The sequence below is a fragment of the Silene latifolia genome, chromosome 9 (genome assembly GCF_048544455.1).
Source record: "Silene latifolia isolate original U9 population chromosome 9, ASM4854445v1, whole genome shotgun sequence".
NCBI classification, from domain to species: Eukaryota; Viridiplantae; Streptophyta; class Magnoliopsida; order Caryophyllales; family Caryophyllaceae; genus Silene; species Silene latifolia.
This window is the reverse complement of record NC_133534.1, coordinates 16,819,616-16,836,059: the sequence shown is the minus strand read 5'-3', so window position 1 is coordinate 16,836,059 and position 16,444 is coordinate 16,819,616. Positions and strand designations below refer to the sequence as shown.

The 16,444-nt window shown below is 45.0% G+C and overlaps 1 protein-coding gene across 1 annotated transcript; it reads left to right on the top strand.

Moving 5' to 3' along the window:
* Positions 1-5,233: 5,233 nt before the first annotated feature.
* Positions 5,234-8,218, top strand: LOC141599235 (SWI/SNF complex component SNF12 homolog). Its single transcript, XM_074419196.1, has 3 exons — positions 5,234-5,501; positions 5,611-7,148; positions 7,912-8,218. The coding sequence occupies exons 2-3, from the start codon at positions 5,641-5,643 to the stop codon at positions 7,982-7,984; spliced, it is 1,581 nt and encodes a 526-aa protein (XP_074275297.1). The 5' UTR covers positions 5,234-5,501; positions 5,611-5,640; the 3' UTR covers positions 7,985-8,218.
* The last annotated feature ends 8,226 nt before the right edge of the window (positions 8,219-16,444 follow it).

The following is a 16,444-nucleotide window of genomic DNA, read 5'->3' as shown; positions in this document are numbered from 1 at the left end:
CCCCGTATTTTATTAAGTTGGATAAAATTCTTTTAATTGCTATTTTGAATTTAATTAGATCATTTAACGATTTATATATTTATGCTTAGCTAATTAATTAATTTCATCATAATTCGATACGTTAATTTTAATAATCATTAATAAGTTTATTTAAAGTTAGTTCGAGTTTATTTATTTAATAATTTCCGTTTCTTTACGAGTCCTTATGAAAGTTGTTTTAAGTAAACCCGAGATGGATTTTGGGAACAAAACCGTCCAATTAGCTATTTTGAGCTTATTTCACTAAATTAGCAATTTTTATTAATATTCGTTAGTTTTGTAAAAAAAATCGCTAATAATTCCGATTCAAGCTGATATTGTATTATTTACGTTAACTAGCTGAGTTTATTTTATTTTCACTCATTAAATTTATTTATTATTGATTCCGTTTTATTACTGAAACTTTTACTTAAATCGGTTAAATTTAACTCGAAACGGTTTTAATAACGATCGAAGTTTCTTAACGACGAAGAAACGTACGTATAATATATAGCAGGCTAGCAGGCTCGTCACTCATTCTTTCATTTCCCACGTCTCTTTTGTTCTTCTTCGTCCTTCTTCGTCCTTCTGTTTGTTCCTTTTTCAACCTTTGTCTATAATCCGTCCTGGTGCTCCGTTTGTCATCCGTTTTCAACTATTTTTGTTCCATAGCGCTCCTTTCGTCGTTCTCGTCAATCCGTTGTAAATAAAATTCATTTTCGTTATGTATTTTTACAAACCCAATTTATATTTTTTAGCTTTGTTTATTATAAGACGGTTGTATGTACTAAAATAGACGGTCTGGTAGAATATTTGTTAGTCATAAATGATTAGTTCAATCGGAAAAAGGTAATAATGATAGGTTACTCAGTATTACTTGTTAAATTTGTGTATTTTGAAAGCTGGTTAGTCTGTTTTATAGTTGAGACGGTGTATAATTATATATAGGGATCATTATGGATGTTAATTAGTCAGTTGTATAGTTGAGACGGTGTATACTGATATGTGGAGATGATTGAGACGGTGTATACTGACCTCTAGGGATCATTTGGGATGCTAGCTAGTAAGTGGTATATTTGAGACGGTGTATACTGACATGTAGGGATTGTTTTGGGATGTTATTTGGGATCTTGTTTAGTTGTGGTATTGTGCGAAGAAATTAGGATTGTTTTTAAGTCCGCTTTGCGTACTTTGGGACATTTTGGGACCTTTTTGACTCGGTTTAGGACTGGTTTAGGATTGATTGAACTCTGTTTTGGTACCGCTTTTGTGCGCCTTCCGACTGTTTTGGGACAAATCGAAATGGAGGCCGTGTGGGCTGTTTTGGCCTCGGTTTTGGGAGCCGTGACAGTGAGTTGGGCTCGATTTTGGGACGGATAAAATGGTGCTTTATGGGACTATTTCTAGGGCGTAAAAGTTGTGACAATTTTCTTGGTATGCTGTCAAAGGGAGGGTCATAATGGTTTATGAACATAAGACAGTAGCTAATGAATATGTTTACATGTTTTGATTTAAATTAATTTCCGTCTCATATTTTATATAACGATAATTCGTTAATATCGTCCCTTCACATAATTATGAAGAGTAATTTTGGGTTTTAGAAGCTTTCTCAAGTTTATTGCTTGTCTCTTTGCTAGCTTAAGGTAACTATTCCGAGTTACTCGACGAATTAATGTCACATTAGTAGTAAATGTGGTGCTTGTTGTTTGTTAAGTGTTTAGGTGATTGATAATGTTTTACTTTCATTTTTCACATGATAGAAATTGGAAATAGCATGAGAATAATATAGCGATAAAATTTGTAATTTGGGCCAAAGTAGGCCAAGACTCGAGTGGGCATTGACCGAACGAGTTTGGTCAAACTAGGTTTAAACCAGTCAGCCTCGATTTGACCGATGACCCGTCGCGGGACTCGGGTCGAGGGTTTGTCTTTGAGGTGAGATTGGTTGTTTTTGGATGTTTTATGTTGATGCCTTAATAGTTGTAATTATCATTTCACATGTTGGTTGTTGGATGAATTGGTTGCCTTATACTTCAGTCTTCTTGTCTTGTTGCCATTTTAGCTTGTTCTCATGAATTATGAGATTAACGGTTAGCTGGAGTTTGGATTATTATTGATATTGAGGATATTGTTGGATTGTCTGCTGAATAGACATTTATATAGCCTTTCACATGATAGAATGTTAGCATTTATGTTGGTAAGTTGGACTCTTTGCCCTCTTATGGTTAAGTGGGTGTCTTACTTGTCTTGTGTGGTGTGGGCTAAAGTATTCAAGCTGGGACTAGCTGGGACTAGGTCCTAGGTGAGTATTTCGGCCTTCATCATAGATAGGTCTTTATAGTCTCTGACGAGTATATGTTCACTGCTTGATAGCCTTTGTGTTCCTGACTAGTGGATTTATATCCAAGTTGGGGCATGACCTCAGGTACTTATTTTGATAGTATGGGGTCAGCTTAAGTACTAGCCAACCCTTCGGTGGTGTCCTTAGGGTACTCACTTCACTTTGTTTTAAAAAAAGTTGTGGGTCTTGGGTGCGGTGGTGTGTATCCGCATGTCTAGGTTTGCGCAGATTTTAGGCTAGGGTTGTGTTGTCTCTTGGCCATGTTTTATTAATATTAACCGCTGAGCCAAGATAACGGTTCGATTACCTTCCCTACCTCGTGGTATAGACTCGAGTTACAGAGTGACTATTGACGGTACTAAGAACTTATGCCTGTCTTTGATATATTGCCCTTTCTTGTATGGTGATTTTATGAATTGTGGCTTTCGTGTTTGTATAAAATGCGATTGACAGGTTGAAGATTTAGATGGGGTCACAAACGAGCTAGTGAGCATAAGGAACCTTGGACCTAGTTTGGCTATTCTTATAGTAAACCTTTTAACTTTTGGTTTTGTATATATTTTGAAGGGACATATGTCTCCCTTTTCTATTTTGGTTTGTATCATTATATCCCCGGGTCTTTAGCGTGGTTATGTAAATTAGTTTATTAGCTTTTGCAGGTATTGGCACTCTTAAATTTGGAGATGTTTGTGAATGGTTTAGGAAAAGTTTTAAAAATTACAGGTTTTGTCTAGTTGAACCAATTACAAACATATCCTACCAGTTTTTCTGTAGATTTTACGTGTTTAATTATCGCGTTATTTAAGGGTGTCACGGACAGAGTTGGCAACATTATATTGTGGTTATTCGGTAATGTTATGGAGTCAGTATTGGGAGCCTATGCTATAGTTGAGACGATATCGTGAGCCATGTTGTGGAAGGAAGAGTGGTTTGTGGAGTTAGTGTTAGGTGTCCATGTTTTATAGGTTGGGTTGGAACTTCGGGGACGAAATTCTTTTTAAGGGGGGGAGACTGTAATACTACGGATTTTTATAAGCTAAGTACTCGACCGAGTAGAGCCTACTCGGCCGAGTAGTGTCAAGAGTGTAGTTTGTTTGGGTTCTGCCGAGGAATACTCGGCCGAGTATGGTGAATACTCGACCGAATAGAGGATACTCGGCCGAGTATACACTTTACTCGACCGAGTATCCGGTCTGACGAGTAATATTTCAGCGGTTTGATTCGGGAGTAATTAGGGATTATATATTCGATAATCAGTTTCTAAAACGTCATTTGCAAACCTAATCAAACCTACCACACTCTAATCACTCCCAAATCTCTCCTCTGTGTGTGTGGGCATCATAGCTATCGCTTTCAATCTTTCATTCTTTCGCCGGTAAGTCTTTATCCCTATGTTGTTGATGATTAATTCTAGGGTTTGTCTTTATTCATGAATTGGGGGAAATGGGGTTTTTCAGTTAGTGATTGGAATTATATGATTGTTGTTGTAGGTGACGATGTGATAATTGTTATGCATTTGTATGGTTGATTGCAGCGTAAGCGGATTGCGAAAAGGTAGGGTTTCCTTACTCAGTTTACTGTTAATTGATTTAAGATTGTGATTGTATTGTAATTGTTGTTATCTCCTGATCATCGGAGTATGGGTGTTGTGGTGACGGTGGTGATGTGGTTGTGTTGTGACGATTGTGGTGTTGTGACAGCTGTGATGCTGTGTGTGATTGTGGTGGAGTCACTTGCGGGAGTGGCTTCACACCCTAGTTCGCCCTCCGTGGGACCCGTCACGGGAGGGGATGTGCACATTAAGGGACCGGGATTGTTAGTCGCTCGTTGATGAGTTGGACTAGGCGGGGATGGGCTGCGGTCACCCACTGGCGGCGAGGATTACCTGTTACGATGGGTAATCTGGCAGAGCTACACACTTCGGTGTGTAGTCGGTTACTGTGTGAGATCGGGAGACCGGGGATGGAGGATGATCAGCCGATTACATTGTTTGTTGTCTTATCTTGATTATTCAGTAACTGACCCCGTTGTTGTTTTGTAAAACCTGCAGTGATCCATTCGGGGATGGTGAGCAGATTATGACAGGCAATTCAGATGTTTAGCTATGGGACAGTCGAGGGGAGTCATCACTCGAGTCTAGCTTCCACCGTCAAGAGACTTAGCTTACATTCTTTGTAGTTGTTAGACCTTTCACATTTATACTTTGGTTTGGTTTTAGAAACATGTAATCACTAACTCTTTATACTTTAATAAAGGTTGTTTGGAATTGGTAACTTTGATATACAAAACTCGGGAAACCGAGATGGTAACAGTCTTTCATGCTAGGGTAGTCCTTGGTAAGGTACCTTGATATGAGGTGTGTTACAGCGAGTTCCCCGGAAAAAAAAATTAATCCCCCTTATACTAAAAGAATAAGAGATCTCCAAATTTTCCCGCCTAAATGAAAATTACTCTATAATTGGGCTTCATTATGTAATATCTATAATTGGGCCATGTTGTTTAATTTCATTTACTCCCCTCATTCAAAATTACAAACAAAGCTTACATTCTCTTTTCGGAGTCCAACGTCACAAATTTTGACAATGAATATTATCTAAAGTATAAAATTTCAATAGCCGAAATTTAAATATATATGGATTTGTTATGAAAAAAAAAAGCGACAAATAATAAAAGTGTTGAATCTTCTCTTTTCTACCTCTTAATACTAAACATAATTAATAAATTTTATAATTAAATTTCAATTGAAGTTAATACTATTACTAATTATTAGCTTCTCTAATATATCTATCTAGAAAATCGCGCATTTGCGCGGGATCTATACTAGTTAAAAATGGAGTGAATACTAATTAGCACAATTGATGTCGAATTTCTTTTACCACATGAGCTTAACTGTTCTTATAAAATGGAGTAGTTACTATCCACATTTCTCCAATTGTCTCATTATCAAAACTTGCCCAAGAAAATCCCAACAAGTTTCACTCAAAAAACCCCAAATTTTCATACTTTGCTCTTATTAATTTACTCTCAACATCTAATTTTCGTAATATCTTTCCTTTTTAAACCCTAGATTTGCACCAAAACTCAAATCCCTCGATCCTTTATACTCCCAGGAGATCTTCACTTGTACTTGATTTATTTCAAGGTAATTTCTGAATTATTAGTGTTTTACTCTAATTTTCAAGTAATTTTAATTGTATCTTCAATTTTATGTGCATTCTAGTCTCTGAAGAGCATAAAGTTCTGATCTTTAGGGTGTAATTGTAAGTGGGTATTTGAGAAAAATGTCAGCAAATAACAACAATCAAATTTCATCCCAATTTGGCAATAGTGGCATGATGAACCCTAATTTACCCCCCAATTTTAGCACATCATCTCAAGGACAAAATCCCCAGCTAGGGTTTGCACTTCAGGGTCAATACCAGCTGGCCCAAGCTCAGGCATTTGCCCAAGCGCAGTCGAAAGCGCAGGCGGCTGCTGCTGCTGCACATGCCCAGCTCCTGCAGGCACAGGGGTCATTGGGTATTAGTGGTGGGTTGGGGGGTTCTTCTTCGCCCTCGATTTTGGGGGTTGGTAATTCCGGTGTCAAGAGGACCCCACAGAAGCCTCCTGTTCGACCTCCCGGTCCATTGGGGGGTAATATGATGTCTCCTATGAAAAATGTGATGGAGCTCACCCCGGGTGCGAAGAGGAAGAAGCAAAAGCCTCAGGAGAAGAATTTGAGTGAGAGAGTCGCGAGGATATTGCCTGAGTCGGATTTGTATACTCAGTTACTTGAGTTTGAGTCACGGGTTGATGCTGCATTGACTAGGAAGAAAGTTGATATTCAGGAGGCATTAAGGAACCCTCCTTGTGTTCAAAAGACACTACGTATTTATGTGTTTAATACTTTTGCGAGTCAAACCCAAAGTATTCCCAAGGGAAATGCCGATCCTCCTACTTGGACTTTGAAGATTATAGGAAGGATTTTGGAGGATGGGTTAGACCCTGAGCAGGCCGCTTTGATGAGAGCCAATCCATTGTATCCCAAGTTCTCGACTTTTTTCAAGAGAGTTACGATAGCTTTAGATCAGAGATTGTATCCTGAGAATCATATGATAGTGTGGGAGAATTCTCGATCAGCTGCACCTGTTGAAGGTTTTGAGGTGAAAAGGAAAGGGGATAAAGAACTTGGGGTCAATATTCAATTTGATATGAACTATATGCCCGAGAAATTCAAACTTTCACCAGCTTTGACTGATCTTCTTGGTATAGAAGCTGAAACCCGGCCAAGAATTATAGCTGCTATATGGCACTATGTCAAGGCCAGGAAGTTGCAGAACCCGAATGACCCAACTTTCTTCAATTGTGATGCTCAGCTTCAGAAGGTGTTTGGTGAGGATAAGATGAAATTTACTATGGTCTCACAGAAGATATCAAACCATCTCTCTCGCCCCCCGCCCATAGAGGTGCAGCATCAAATTAAACTTTCCGGGAATGCCCCTGTCGGAAATGCTTGTTATGATGTTCTGGTGGATATACCTTTGCCAATACAGAGAGAACTGTCTATGCTGTTGGCAAGTACTGAGAAAGCTAAGGAAATTGAGGCCTGTGATGAAGCAATATGTGGTGCTATAAGGAAGATCCATGAACACCGAAAAAGGAGAGCATTCTTCCTGGGATTTAGTCAGTCGCCTGTCGAATTTGTCAATGCATTGCTAGATTCTCAGGGTAGAGATTTGAAGCATGTGTCTGGGGAAGCTAATCGTAGTGCAGATAAAGAACGACGATCAGATTTCTTCAACCAGCCATGGTATGTAGTCGCATACCCCTCTCTTGAGCTTGGATACATTGAAATGCACTTCTCTTCCCTTCTCGTTATATTAGCCTTTTTTCTTTATTGTCCATTGTGTTAAAATCATGTGTCTCAATTACTGTAGCCTTAAAGAAGGATTATGTGTTCATAGAGTAGTTTGACTTTACATATGCAATGTATTTAGAGTACATGTACCTTACAACAGCAGCAACATTACCCCGAGTCTCGAGGACTACCGCAAACCCGGCAGGGGTGTTCGATGTGAGCGACCATATCGATTGTTAACTATGCACATTGGGTGACCCATGATAATACTTGCATCAAGGATTGCATCAATGACTGCTACTCCCTCTGTCCCGGTCATTTGTTGTCCTTTTCCATTTTTGGGTGTCTCGGTCAATTGTTGTCCTTTCTATTTTAATATTGCATTTGAAAAGCAATTTGATCCTTCACAATCAATTTGGTCCATTTTTCATCTTATAATTGGTCCCCTTCCCTTTTCTTGGTATTTGTGCCAAAACCAAAGGACAACAATTGACCGGGACAGAGGGAATACTTGATAATAACAAGAACAGGATATAGTTTAGTGATTCATTAGAAATTATTTTGCTGTATTTCACAAGAATCCATACTCAAAAAGTATTTTTTTGGTTCGGTTAGGAAAGAAAACATTAGAATTCATGTAGCTAATGACCCACAATGTGTTATTTTTATACTATGTATGCCATCATCACTGAATTTATTTTGATAATAACTACAGGGTTGAGGACGCTGTTATTCGTTATTTGACCCGGAAGCCTACCAACGGACATGATGGTCCTGGGAGCACATAACATGGCCTTATGGATGTGCGAGGCTGCTAATTAGTTAGTTCCAAGTTATCGTTTTCAGTGCGCATTTCAGGTTGCATGCTATTGTTGTATAAGTGTTCAATGTATGTTTAGTGTGAGTACTAATTATCCATCTTAGATCTTCTTAGCTATTTCAATGCATATTTAGAAATTGAGTTATTTGCTCCACCAATCTAACTTAGACTCGGTAAGGAGTATTGGACACGGTTATTTTCATGTTTATTGGTCTCTAGTGTCATGTTGATAAACGATACCAAGTCAAAATGAAGTGTCGAAATGACGGGCCAAAATGGTGGAAGTAACAGGTTTGTTACATGATGATGTACTTCATTTGTAAACTAGGACTCCTAATGTGACATGGAGCTTTATACAAGTAGGGAAAAGGTGACTGCAGTTTTAGATTTTGTGGGGTATGCATTTTATGCACACGCTCATGTATGACATTACTCTGACAAACTGTTAATGTCGCATTTGATACATGTGAACTGTGGTACTCCATGTTATGCGGGAAGTCGTTATTTCAGTTACACTCTCTTACTCTTTATTATGCGGTGGGCTCATTTTTGTCTTTTGTGAAAGATCTTTGCTTTCTTTTCCCATTTTTTTATCGTCTAGTACTATTTCGTACCTTAGAAGCTTTGAATTGGTTATCTAGGGTAATTGTTGGTCTTGCTTCAGACTGGTTAGTTAGGTCTGAAGCAATAAGACGGGATTTTGTAATTATTTTACATTCAAACGTGATCACTATTGAAAAATAAGTTACCATAAGCCGTAACACTTGCTTGTATCATTGTGGTTATTGATGGGCGATATTCTCGCATCATTGACCAAAAATCAACATATCGAGCGAGTCAAGGGTATCCATAAGAAAATCAACGACTTAGACAAACTTAGCCGACACAATCCATCGGCTGTCACACTGGTCTCGGCCGGACAAACTAGCTGGCCGGGACGCATATCCGCGTACTCATATCCAAGACCCTCGGCTAGCCTCCTCGGTCCATCTACCGAGGGTAAAACGGTCTTTCCACCTAATGAGCCACTTGGCCACTTGGCCACTACGTGACAAAAGGTGAATGCCTATAAATACTCCTCAACCTTCATTGAGGAAAGGATCCACAAATTGACCTAATAACCACTATTCATCTGGTAATATCTTCCTTATCTCTCTACGATACACTCTTAGCCAAGTAACAACGACTTACCTCTCTAAGTTTACGACTTGAGCGTCGGAGTGAGTACGCTCGGCCGGCCGAGCCCCCGCCTTCGTTCATCGTTTCAGAGACCGCAGAAGGATTCTAGCAAGGACATCATTCTACTAGCTACGAGTGGTATCAAACATCTGCTCCGGATTTACACCCGGAACAATTGGCGCCGTCTGTGGGGAAAGCTCACTAAAAGCTAGTCACATTCATTCCCAAAACAACAAAAACAAAAACACGAGAAAAACCCACCCCAAAAGCTAAGATGTCAAAGCAACAAGTAGTCGTGACCGACGAAACCGAGCTACACCAAGATGATACATTTCACCATTCTCGAGTAGTGCAACCCTCCACCTACGAGTAATCCAACCGGAATTCGAATGCCAACATTACGGACACACCGCCGCCCGTCACAACCAGGTCACCATCATGGGACGGTGGTTGACATAAGCGAAATCAAGACACTCCTGGACTGATTGGGAGTACACCACTCACACGGTGCACGCCAACACAAGCGCGAGGCGTCCCAGAGAACAGGCCCGAACGTGACTCCAAGAAACTTGAACGGAGCACCGGGAGAAGCAGACCATATCAAGACGCCGGAGGAGCCCAAAGTGGTCGTGGTAAACATAAGTCCATCTCGCACTCGGGAGAGGACAAACGTCGCCGCAACACCGACGAGGCACACCCCCGGGGAACAGTCCCGACTCGGGAGAGTCGGAGAAGAAGTCCAAATCAAAGAAGGAGTCCTTCTCGCTACGAGGAGAGGAGCCGGACCAGAAATGCAAGGAGTCGATCGCCGCGTGTCATCCGACACGTGGTCAAGCGCCCCTAAGCGACTATGTCCTGAGACACCGCCGTGCCACCCAAGCCGAAGTTGCGGCGCTCACATACAAAGGAGATAGCGACCCAACCGACCACTCCGAGGCCTTTGAGTCTCACATGTCGGTATGGGAGCACCCGATGAAGTCTCAGTGCCGGTCTTCCCAACGACTCTGCATGGGATGGCTCAGAGTTGGTACAAGGGGCTTCCTGACGGCTCGATATATTGTTTCGCCGACCTAAAGGACGCTTTCTTGGCCCAGTACTCTTGTAACAAAAGGAGGGCCGTGGAAACATCGGACCTCCTGACTATCAAACAGGAGGAGGGCGAGTCTCTACGTGCCTATGTGAAAAGGTTCGACGGCAAAGTCCAGGCAGATTCGGAGATCAACCCCGAACTGGCGGCGTTCGCACTAATGAAGGGCCTCCCAAAGGGAAGCTTAAAGGACGAGCTCATCAAGCACGGGGCCGGCCTGGACGCCAAGGAAGATGGCCGACCGGGCCATCAAGGTGGAAGATTACCACAAGACCTGGGTAGGCCCCAGCGAGGTCAAGCCCTCAGAGAAGAAAAGCCGCCGGGATGACAGTCCGGATGAGAGACGCCGCGACACTAACAGGTCGCGATCTGATGAGAAACGCCGTGACAAGAACAGGTCACGGTCCGATAGATCTACCAAGAAGCGGGATTCGACGGGCGGGGAGTTCGGGATGTTTTACCAAAGGCATTACCATGACAAAACCCCTCTCGTCGCATCGGCCGCCTGTTTTTCGCCCGAGCGAAGCGAGGGCCGGAAGTGGGAACGGCCTCCCAAGCCAAAAAAGGAGACGGTGACGCGAACCGATCTGCGAGTACCACGGTTGCGCCGCCACCACCTCATCGACAAATCGCCGGACCAAGAATGCCATTGAAGAGCTAATCCGAAAGGGGTGCCTCGACAAGTATGTGGCCAAAGGCCGAAGACCGACGCCAGCGGCCGGATAAGAAATCCGTTTTTCAACGGATAGGAGTTATCCACGTAGTCATCGGAGGTAACGAGAACGGCGGGTCGGCTCATGGGCACAAAAGGCACCCGAACGAGCCGTATCGGGCCATCAACTTTGTGCCCAACACAATGACCCCGCCTCCAAAGATTCCCGATATGACTATTGGAGGGAAGGACTACGAGGGAGTCATCGCCCCTCACAGCGACCCGCTCGTAGTCAACTTGGACATTTCCAACCACCTGGTAAAGAGGTGTCCGATTGACACAGCGCCTACACGAACATCATGTTTAGGGAGTGCTTTAACGACCTCGGCCTTAGACTCGAAGGATTTGAGCCCCCGCACCCATCCACCGACTTTCTCCCGGGTGGCCTGGTACCCCGGTTCAATCGGACTCCGGTGATGTTCGGCGAGGGGAATGCGGCCAAGAATGTCCTAGCCGAGTTCGTCGTCATCGACGGCTCATCCGCCTACAACGCCCGATAGGCCGTGTTACTCGAGCGATGCCGACGCAGTGATGTCCATCCGGCCCGACACTAATGTATGTCTCGGACCGGGGGGAAGCACATAAGCTCGTCTCCAAAGACGAGAAGGACGAGGTGGTCAACATCCGGATATCGCGAGGGATGCAACATGCAATCCCTCAAAGTGGCGAAGCGATCGGAGAAAGGGAAAGGCTCATCCTCACAACCAAAAGGCGACCTTATGGATGCAACCGACGGCTGACGTGGGAAGAGCATGCAATCCCTCTAAATAAGGCATTAGGAAACTAATAGACTTTGTTTAGCGCCGGAGGTGCCCAAAACAGCTGTGGGCACCCCGACGCATGTTAATATCGAATGCAAAAAGGGACCAAGTCTTTCATCAAAATGTTCAGTTTTTCAGGCTAGGCGCCATCAAGAAGCCGACGCCGTCTCATACTGTCGATTGGATAAGAGCGGCGTTCGTTGTGAAAACGACGACGCCGCTCACACACACTCGTCGATTGGACAAGAGCGGCGATCGTTATAAAGAATGAAGCCGACGCCGTCTCATACTGTCGATTGGATAAGAGCGGCGTTCGTTGTGAAAACGACGACGCCTGCTCACACTGTCGATTGGACAAGAGCGGCAGTCGTTATAAAGAATGAAGCCGACGCCGTCTCATACTGTCGATTGGATAAGAGCGGCGTTCGTTGTGAAAACGACGACGCCTGCTCACACTGTCGATTGGACAAGAGCGGCGTTCGTTATAAAGAATGAAGCCGACGCCGTCTCATACTGTCGATTGGATAAGAGCGGCGTTCGTTGTGAAAAACGACGACGCCGCCACATCTGCGATTGACAAGAGCGGCGGTCGTTATAAAGAATGAAGCCGACGCCGTCTCATACTGTCGATTGGATAAGAGCGGCGTTCGTTGTGAAAAACGACGACGCCGCTCACACTCGTCGATTGGACAAGAGCGGCAGTCGTTATAAAGAATGAAGCCGACGCCGTCTCATACTGTCGATTGGATAAGAGCGGCGTTCGTTGTGAAAACGACGGCGCTTTGCTCACACAAGTCGATTGGACAAGAGCGGCATCGTTATAAAGAATGAAGCCGACGCTGTCTCATACTGTCGATTGGATAAGAGCGGCGTTCGTTGTGAAAACGACGACGCCGCTCACACTCGTCGATTGGACAAGAGCGGCGATCGTTATAAAGAATGAAGCCGACGCCGTCTCATCTTTGTCGATTGGACAAGAGCGGTGGACACCATGAAGAAATGTAGTCTTTGGGGCGATCACCCCAAATAGTAGACACTCCGCGATCCGTAAAGTGGTTGACGCCGCGTAATACGCTATCCGGACGCCGACTCTTCTTTGCGTACCGACAAGAGCGGCGATCTCCATCGAAAGCGAACCGCGACAGACGCGCCAGCATTTGATAAACAAATCAAAATACCTTGAAACGTTAAGTTGAGATAAACACTCTAAACCGCCTCGGCCAATCTAAGTCGAAAACAAAAAGAGACGCTCAATTTAAGACGTCAGAAGGCAACTCAGGCAAAAACGAGAAAAGACCTCGGCATACCGAAGGCAAAGGAAGCAAACTCTTATTAATAATAACAGCTTACAGGTGGAAAGAATGCAGACAACGGCCGTCCCCATTGGGGTAAGCCGAAACATAACCTACCAAGGTTGTACAAAATACAAAGAAAAAACAAAAATTACAAGCATCATTTGAAGCACCAAAGGATAACAGGGAAGAAGGGTTTAGCAATTGACTCCCAAGCAGCTAAAACAGATCTGCTGTAAACTTGTTCTCATCAAGCAGCACTTGGTAGCATGTGAGGAGCTAAGGCGATCTGCGTAAACTTGTTCTCATCAAGCGACCCTATGCCTGTTGCTGCTTACCATCAGCAGCGGTAGCCACGTCTTCTTCATTGGGCAACCCAGCAGCTTTCTTAGCAGCCTCAGCTCTGGCCTCGGCGTCATCAGCCGCCCTCATTCTGTCAGCTTCCTCCTTGGCCGCCTTAGCCTTCTCAGCAAGAGCAGCTCTCTCCGCGGCCGCCTCTTCCTCAATTTTCGCCCTCACCGCCTCCTGGGCCTTCTCCGCCATGGCTTTCTCCTTAGCCGCCAGCTTATCATCGAGCAGCTCGTTATATCTGACCCACGGAAAGGCATCCTCAAGAGGAAAAAGCTCCTCGATCACTTCCCTGGCGGCTCCTTCAGCCAGATCTCGGAATTCGGCGCACAGATTGGGGAGCATGACGGTCTGGAGCATCTCAATGTCCTCCTCCTTCTGCTTGATGACGGCCTCTTTGCCCCGAATCACCCCCGCCCGGGCCTTAAACAGCCCTCGGATTCGTTCCTCTCGCTGGGAGATAGAGGTCGGCACGCCCCGTACAAAGTTACACTTCTCCAACAACTTCGCGGCTTCGGCCGCGCCGCCTCGGCCTTGGCTCTCTCGGCCCAGACGTCCTTTTCGGCGTCCTCCCCGAGTTTTCTCTCGACCAAGAGCGCCTTCTCGGATCTTCCCTAAGCTTCCGCTCATTGAGGAGATCAAGCTTCGCCGACGCAGCCACCCGCTTAGTGGCATTGCGCTCATGAACAGCTCGAGCCACGGCCTTCTCTTGCTCCATGAGACGAGCACCGTGATGACGTTCCACCTTGCCGCTCCCTAATCAACTTCGTGCCTTCCTCCATAAGCGGGAGACGGAAGCCCTGGGATGAAGGGACGGTGGTGACACCACCCACCACCGCGGGCCGGGAGGAGGAAGCCTTTTGGGATGAAGGGTTGACGGTGACGCCGATCACCGACCCGCGCAGAGGACCCCCTACCTGCCGCCCAACGAGACCAAGAGCCGATCGGTTGGTCTGCAAGAATTTAATAAAGACATCGATATCAACCCGTATCGACATATCGAAAGCCCTACTGAATTTGAGTCACGAGATAGTTAGTTACCATGCTTGGCCTTCTTGACGGAGGAGGCAACTCCTCGCCCGGCGAGAGGGGCGTCTTCTTCCTCTTACGGATGAGAGGAGATCCCTCCCCATCAGAGTCCCCCTCAGAAGGAATATCAACAATCTCCACTTTCTTGGGGGGAGGGATAGGAGATGGAGCCGGGGTCAATGGAGTTTTTCGCGTCCGACGCACTACACCGCTAACGATCCTCGCCTGAGCCTCCTCCACGCTCAAGCTCTTCAGCCTTTGTTCCATAAGGTCATTCACCGACTTCCTACGGTCGTGGGCTACAGCTTTCGGATGCAAGTTAGCAACGGTCCCATCTTTGTGCAGTCCCATTCTCCGAAGAAGATCCTCAGACAAGTCTTTTCCAAAGTGGTCTGCGAAAGGAACAAAGCAAGAGTTAGGAGGAAATAAACCAAAATCCAAGGAGCAAGAGCATTAAGAGCGGCGATGGGCCTCACACCGACCCCACTCACCCCGTGCTAGGGCCGGTATGAGGCCCACGTGGCAGAGCGGCTCATCCCGAAGGATGATCTCGCGTCGGGGAATCCATTTTTTCGGTACCCCACTCTTATCCGTCTCGAAGAGCCTCATTGCCAGCCTCTCATTCAATTGAAGGTAGACACTGCTAGCATCCATTTTGAGCTTCTTCCGGGAAACCCATCTATCATGCTCCGCCCGAGTCTCACACCGCAAGTTAACTCGGTCTTTGGAAGAAGCGAGGCGGCGGATAGTCATCCCAAGACCTTAACGTACACCCACCGCCCCGCCCCTTACAAGAAGGAAGTTTGTTGACGGAGACATAACCCGGCTCCATCTCCACACTGTACCATCCGACGCGGCGTAAAATGGTTTGAGATGGTGAAGCCGGCGGAATAAATTGACCGTTGGAGCCTCCCCTTTGAAGAGACAGAGCTAGACAAAGCCGATTATGGTCCTCATAGCCAACGGGTGCAGTTGTGCAACGGCAACGTTCATGGCTCTAATAATGGCCATAACATACCCATTCAAATGGAAACCGGAGCCCATACTCCAGATGGTGCATATATACGCCGGTGTGGCCCGGTGGAGGGCAACAGACGGCCTGACCCTCCTCGGGGATAACTATTTCGTATCCCCTACCGAAGAAAAAATGGCCCTCGAAAAATTTGTCGCCTGAACAATCGGCGAGCTTATGAGTCCAAGCACGGTCCAAGACGAGCCTTACAGGCGTCGCCGTGATCCATAACGCATCGCTCCCTTCATTACGACGAGGCCTTTCCACTTCATCACCAAAATCATCACCAAGGTCACCATAGGAATCAGAATCCTCCCATTCCTCAAGAATTTGAGGATCAACTTCAGAGAAAGGAGACCTAGGGCCCCCGACGCAGTATGCTAGGTCCAAAGATCGCAGAAGACATGTTCACAACGAATTACCAACGAAATAAAAGAAAAGTTGTTTGATTACCTCGAAGAAATACGCTCACGGATCGACAAATCGAAGATTTGAAGAATAGAAAGCCCTTGAGAGTTTAGAGAGATGAAGATTTTGGGAGAAAATTTTCGAAAATTTGAGGAAATGAAAATAATAGCCAAAATCACTTTAATAACCGCCTATTTATAGGAAAAAGCCCATGAAGAAGGACCAATCAGGGCACGACCATGAAGCGTCAACCAATCAGCAAGCAAACACGTGTCGAACATGCAACCATGGAATGTCAATCAATACTACGATTACAAGCGTATTCAACACGCCCATTCACATCTCTCCGCCTGTTCATCTCCCTCGAAAAATTCCTAAGTTCCCGCTCTCCGCCGCCACACGATCGACCAAGCCATGAAGCACGGCGGGGGGCAATCGAAATAACCGCACTCACAACTGGTCTCGGCGGCATCATCATTCTTTCCCACATCGGATACCCTTTACGCATCCATATGGAAGGGGGATATAGTAGGCCTACGAATGATCAAGCCGATGCATCAGAAGAAGCCGACGCAAAAATTTTTGCAAAATACTTGCGCA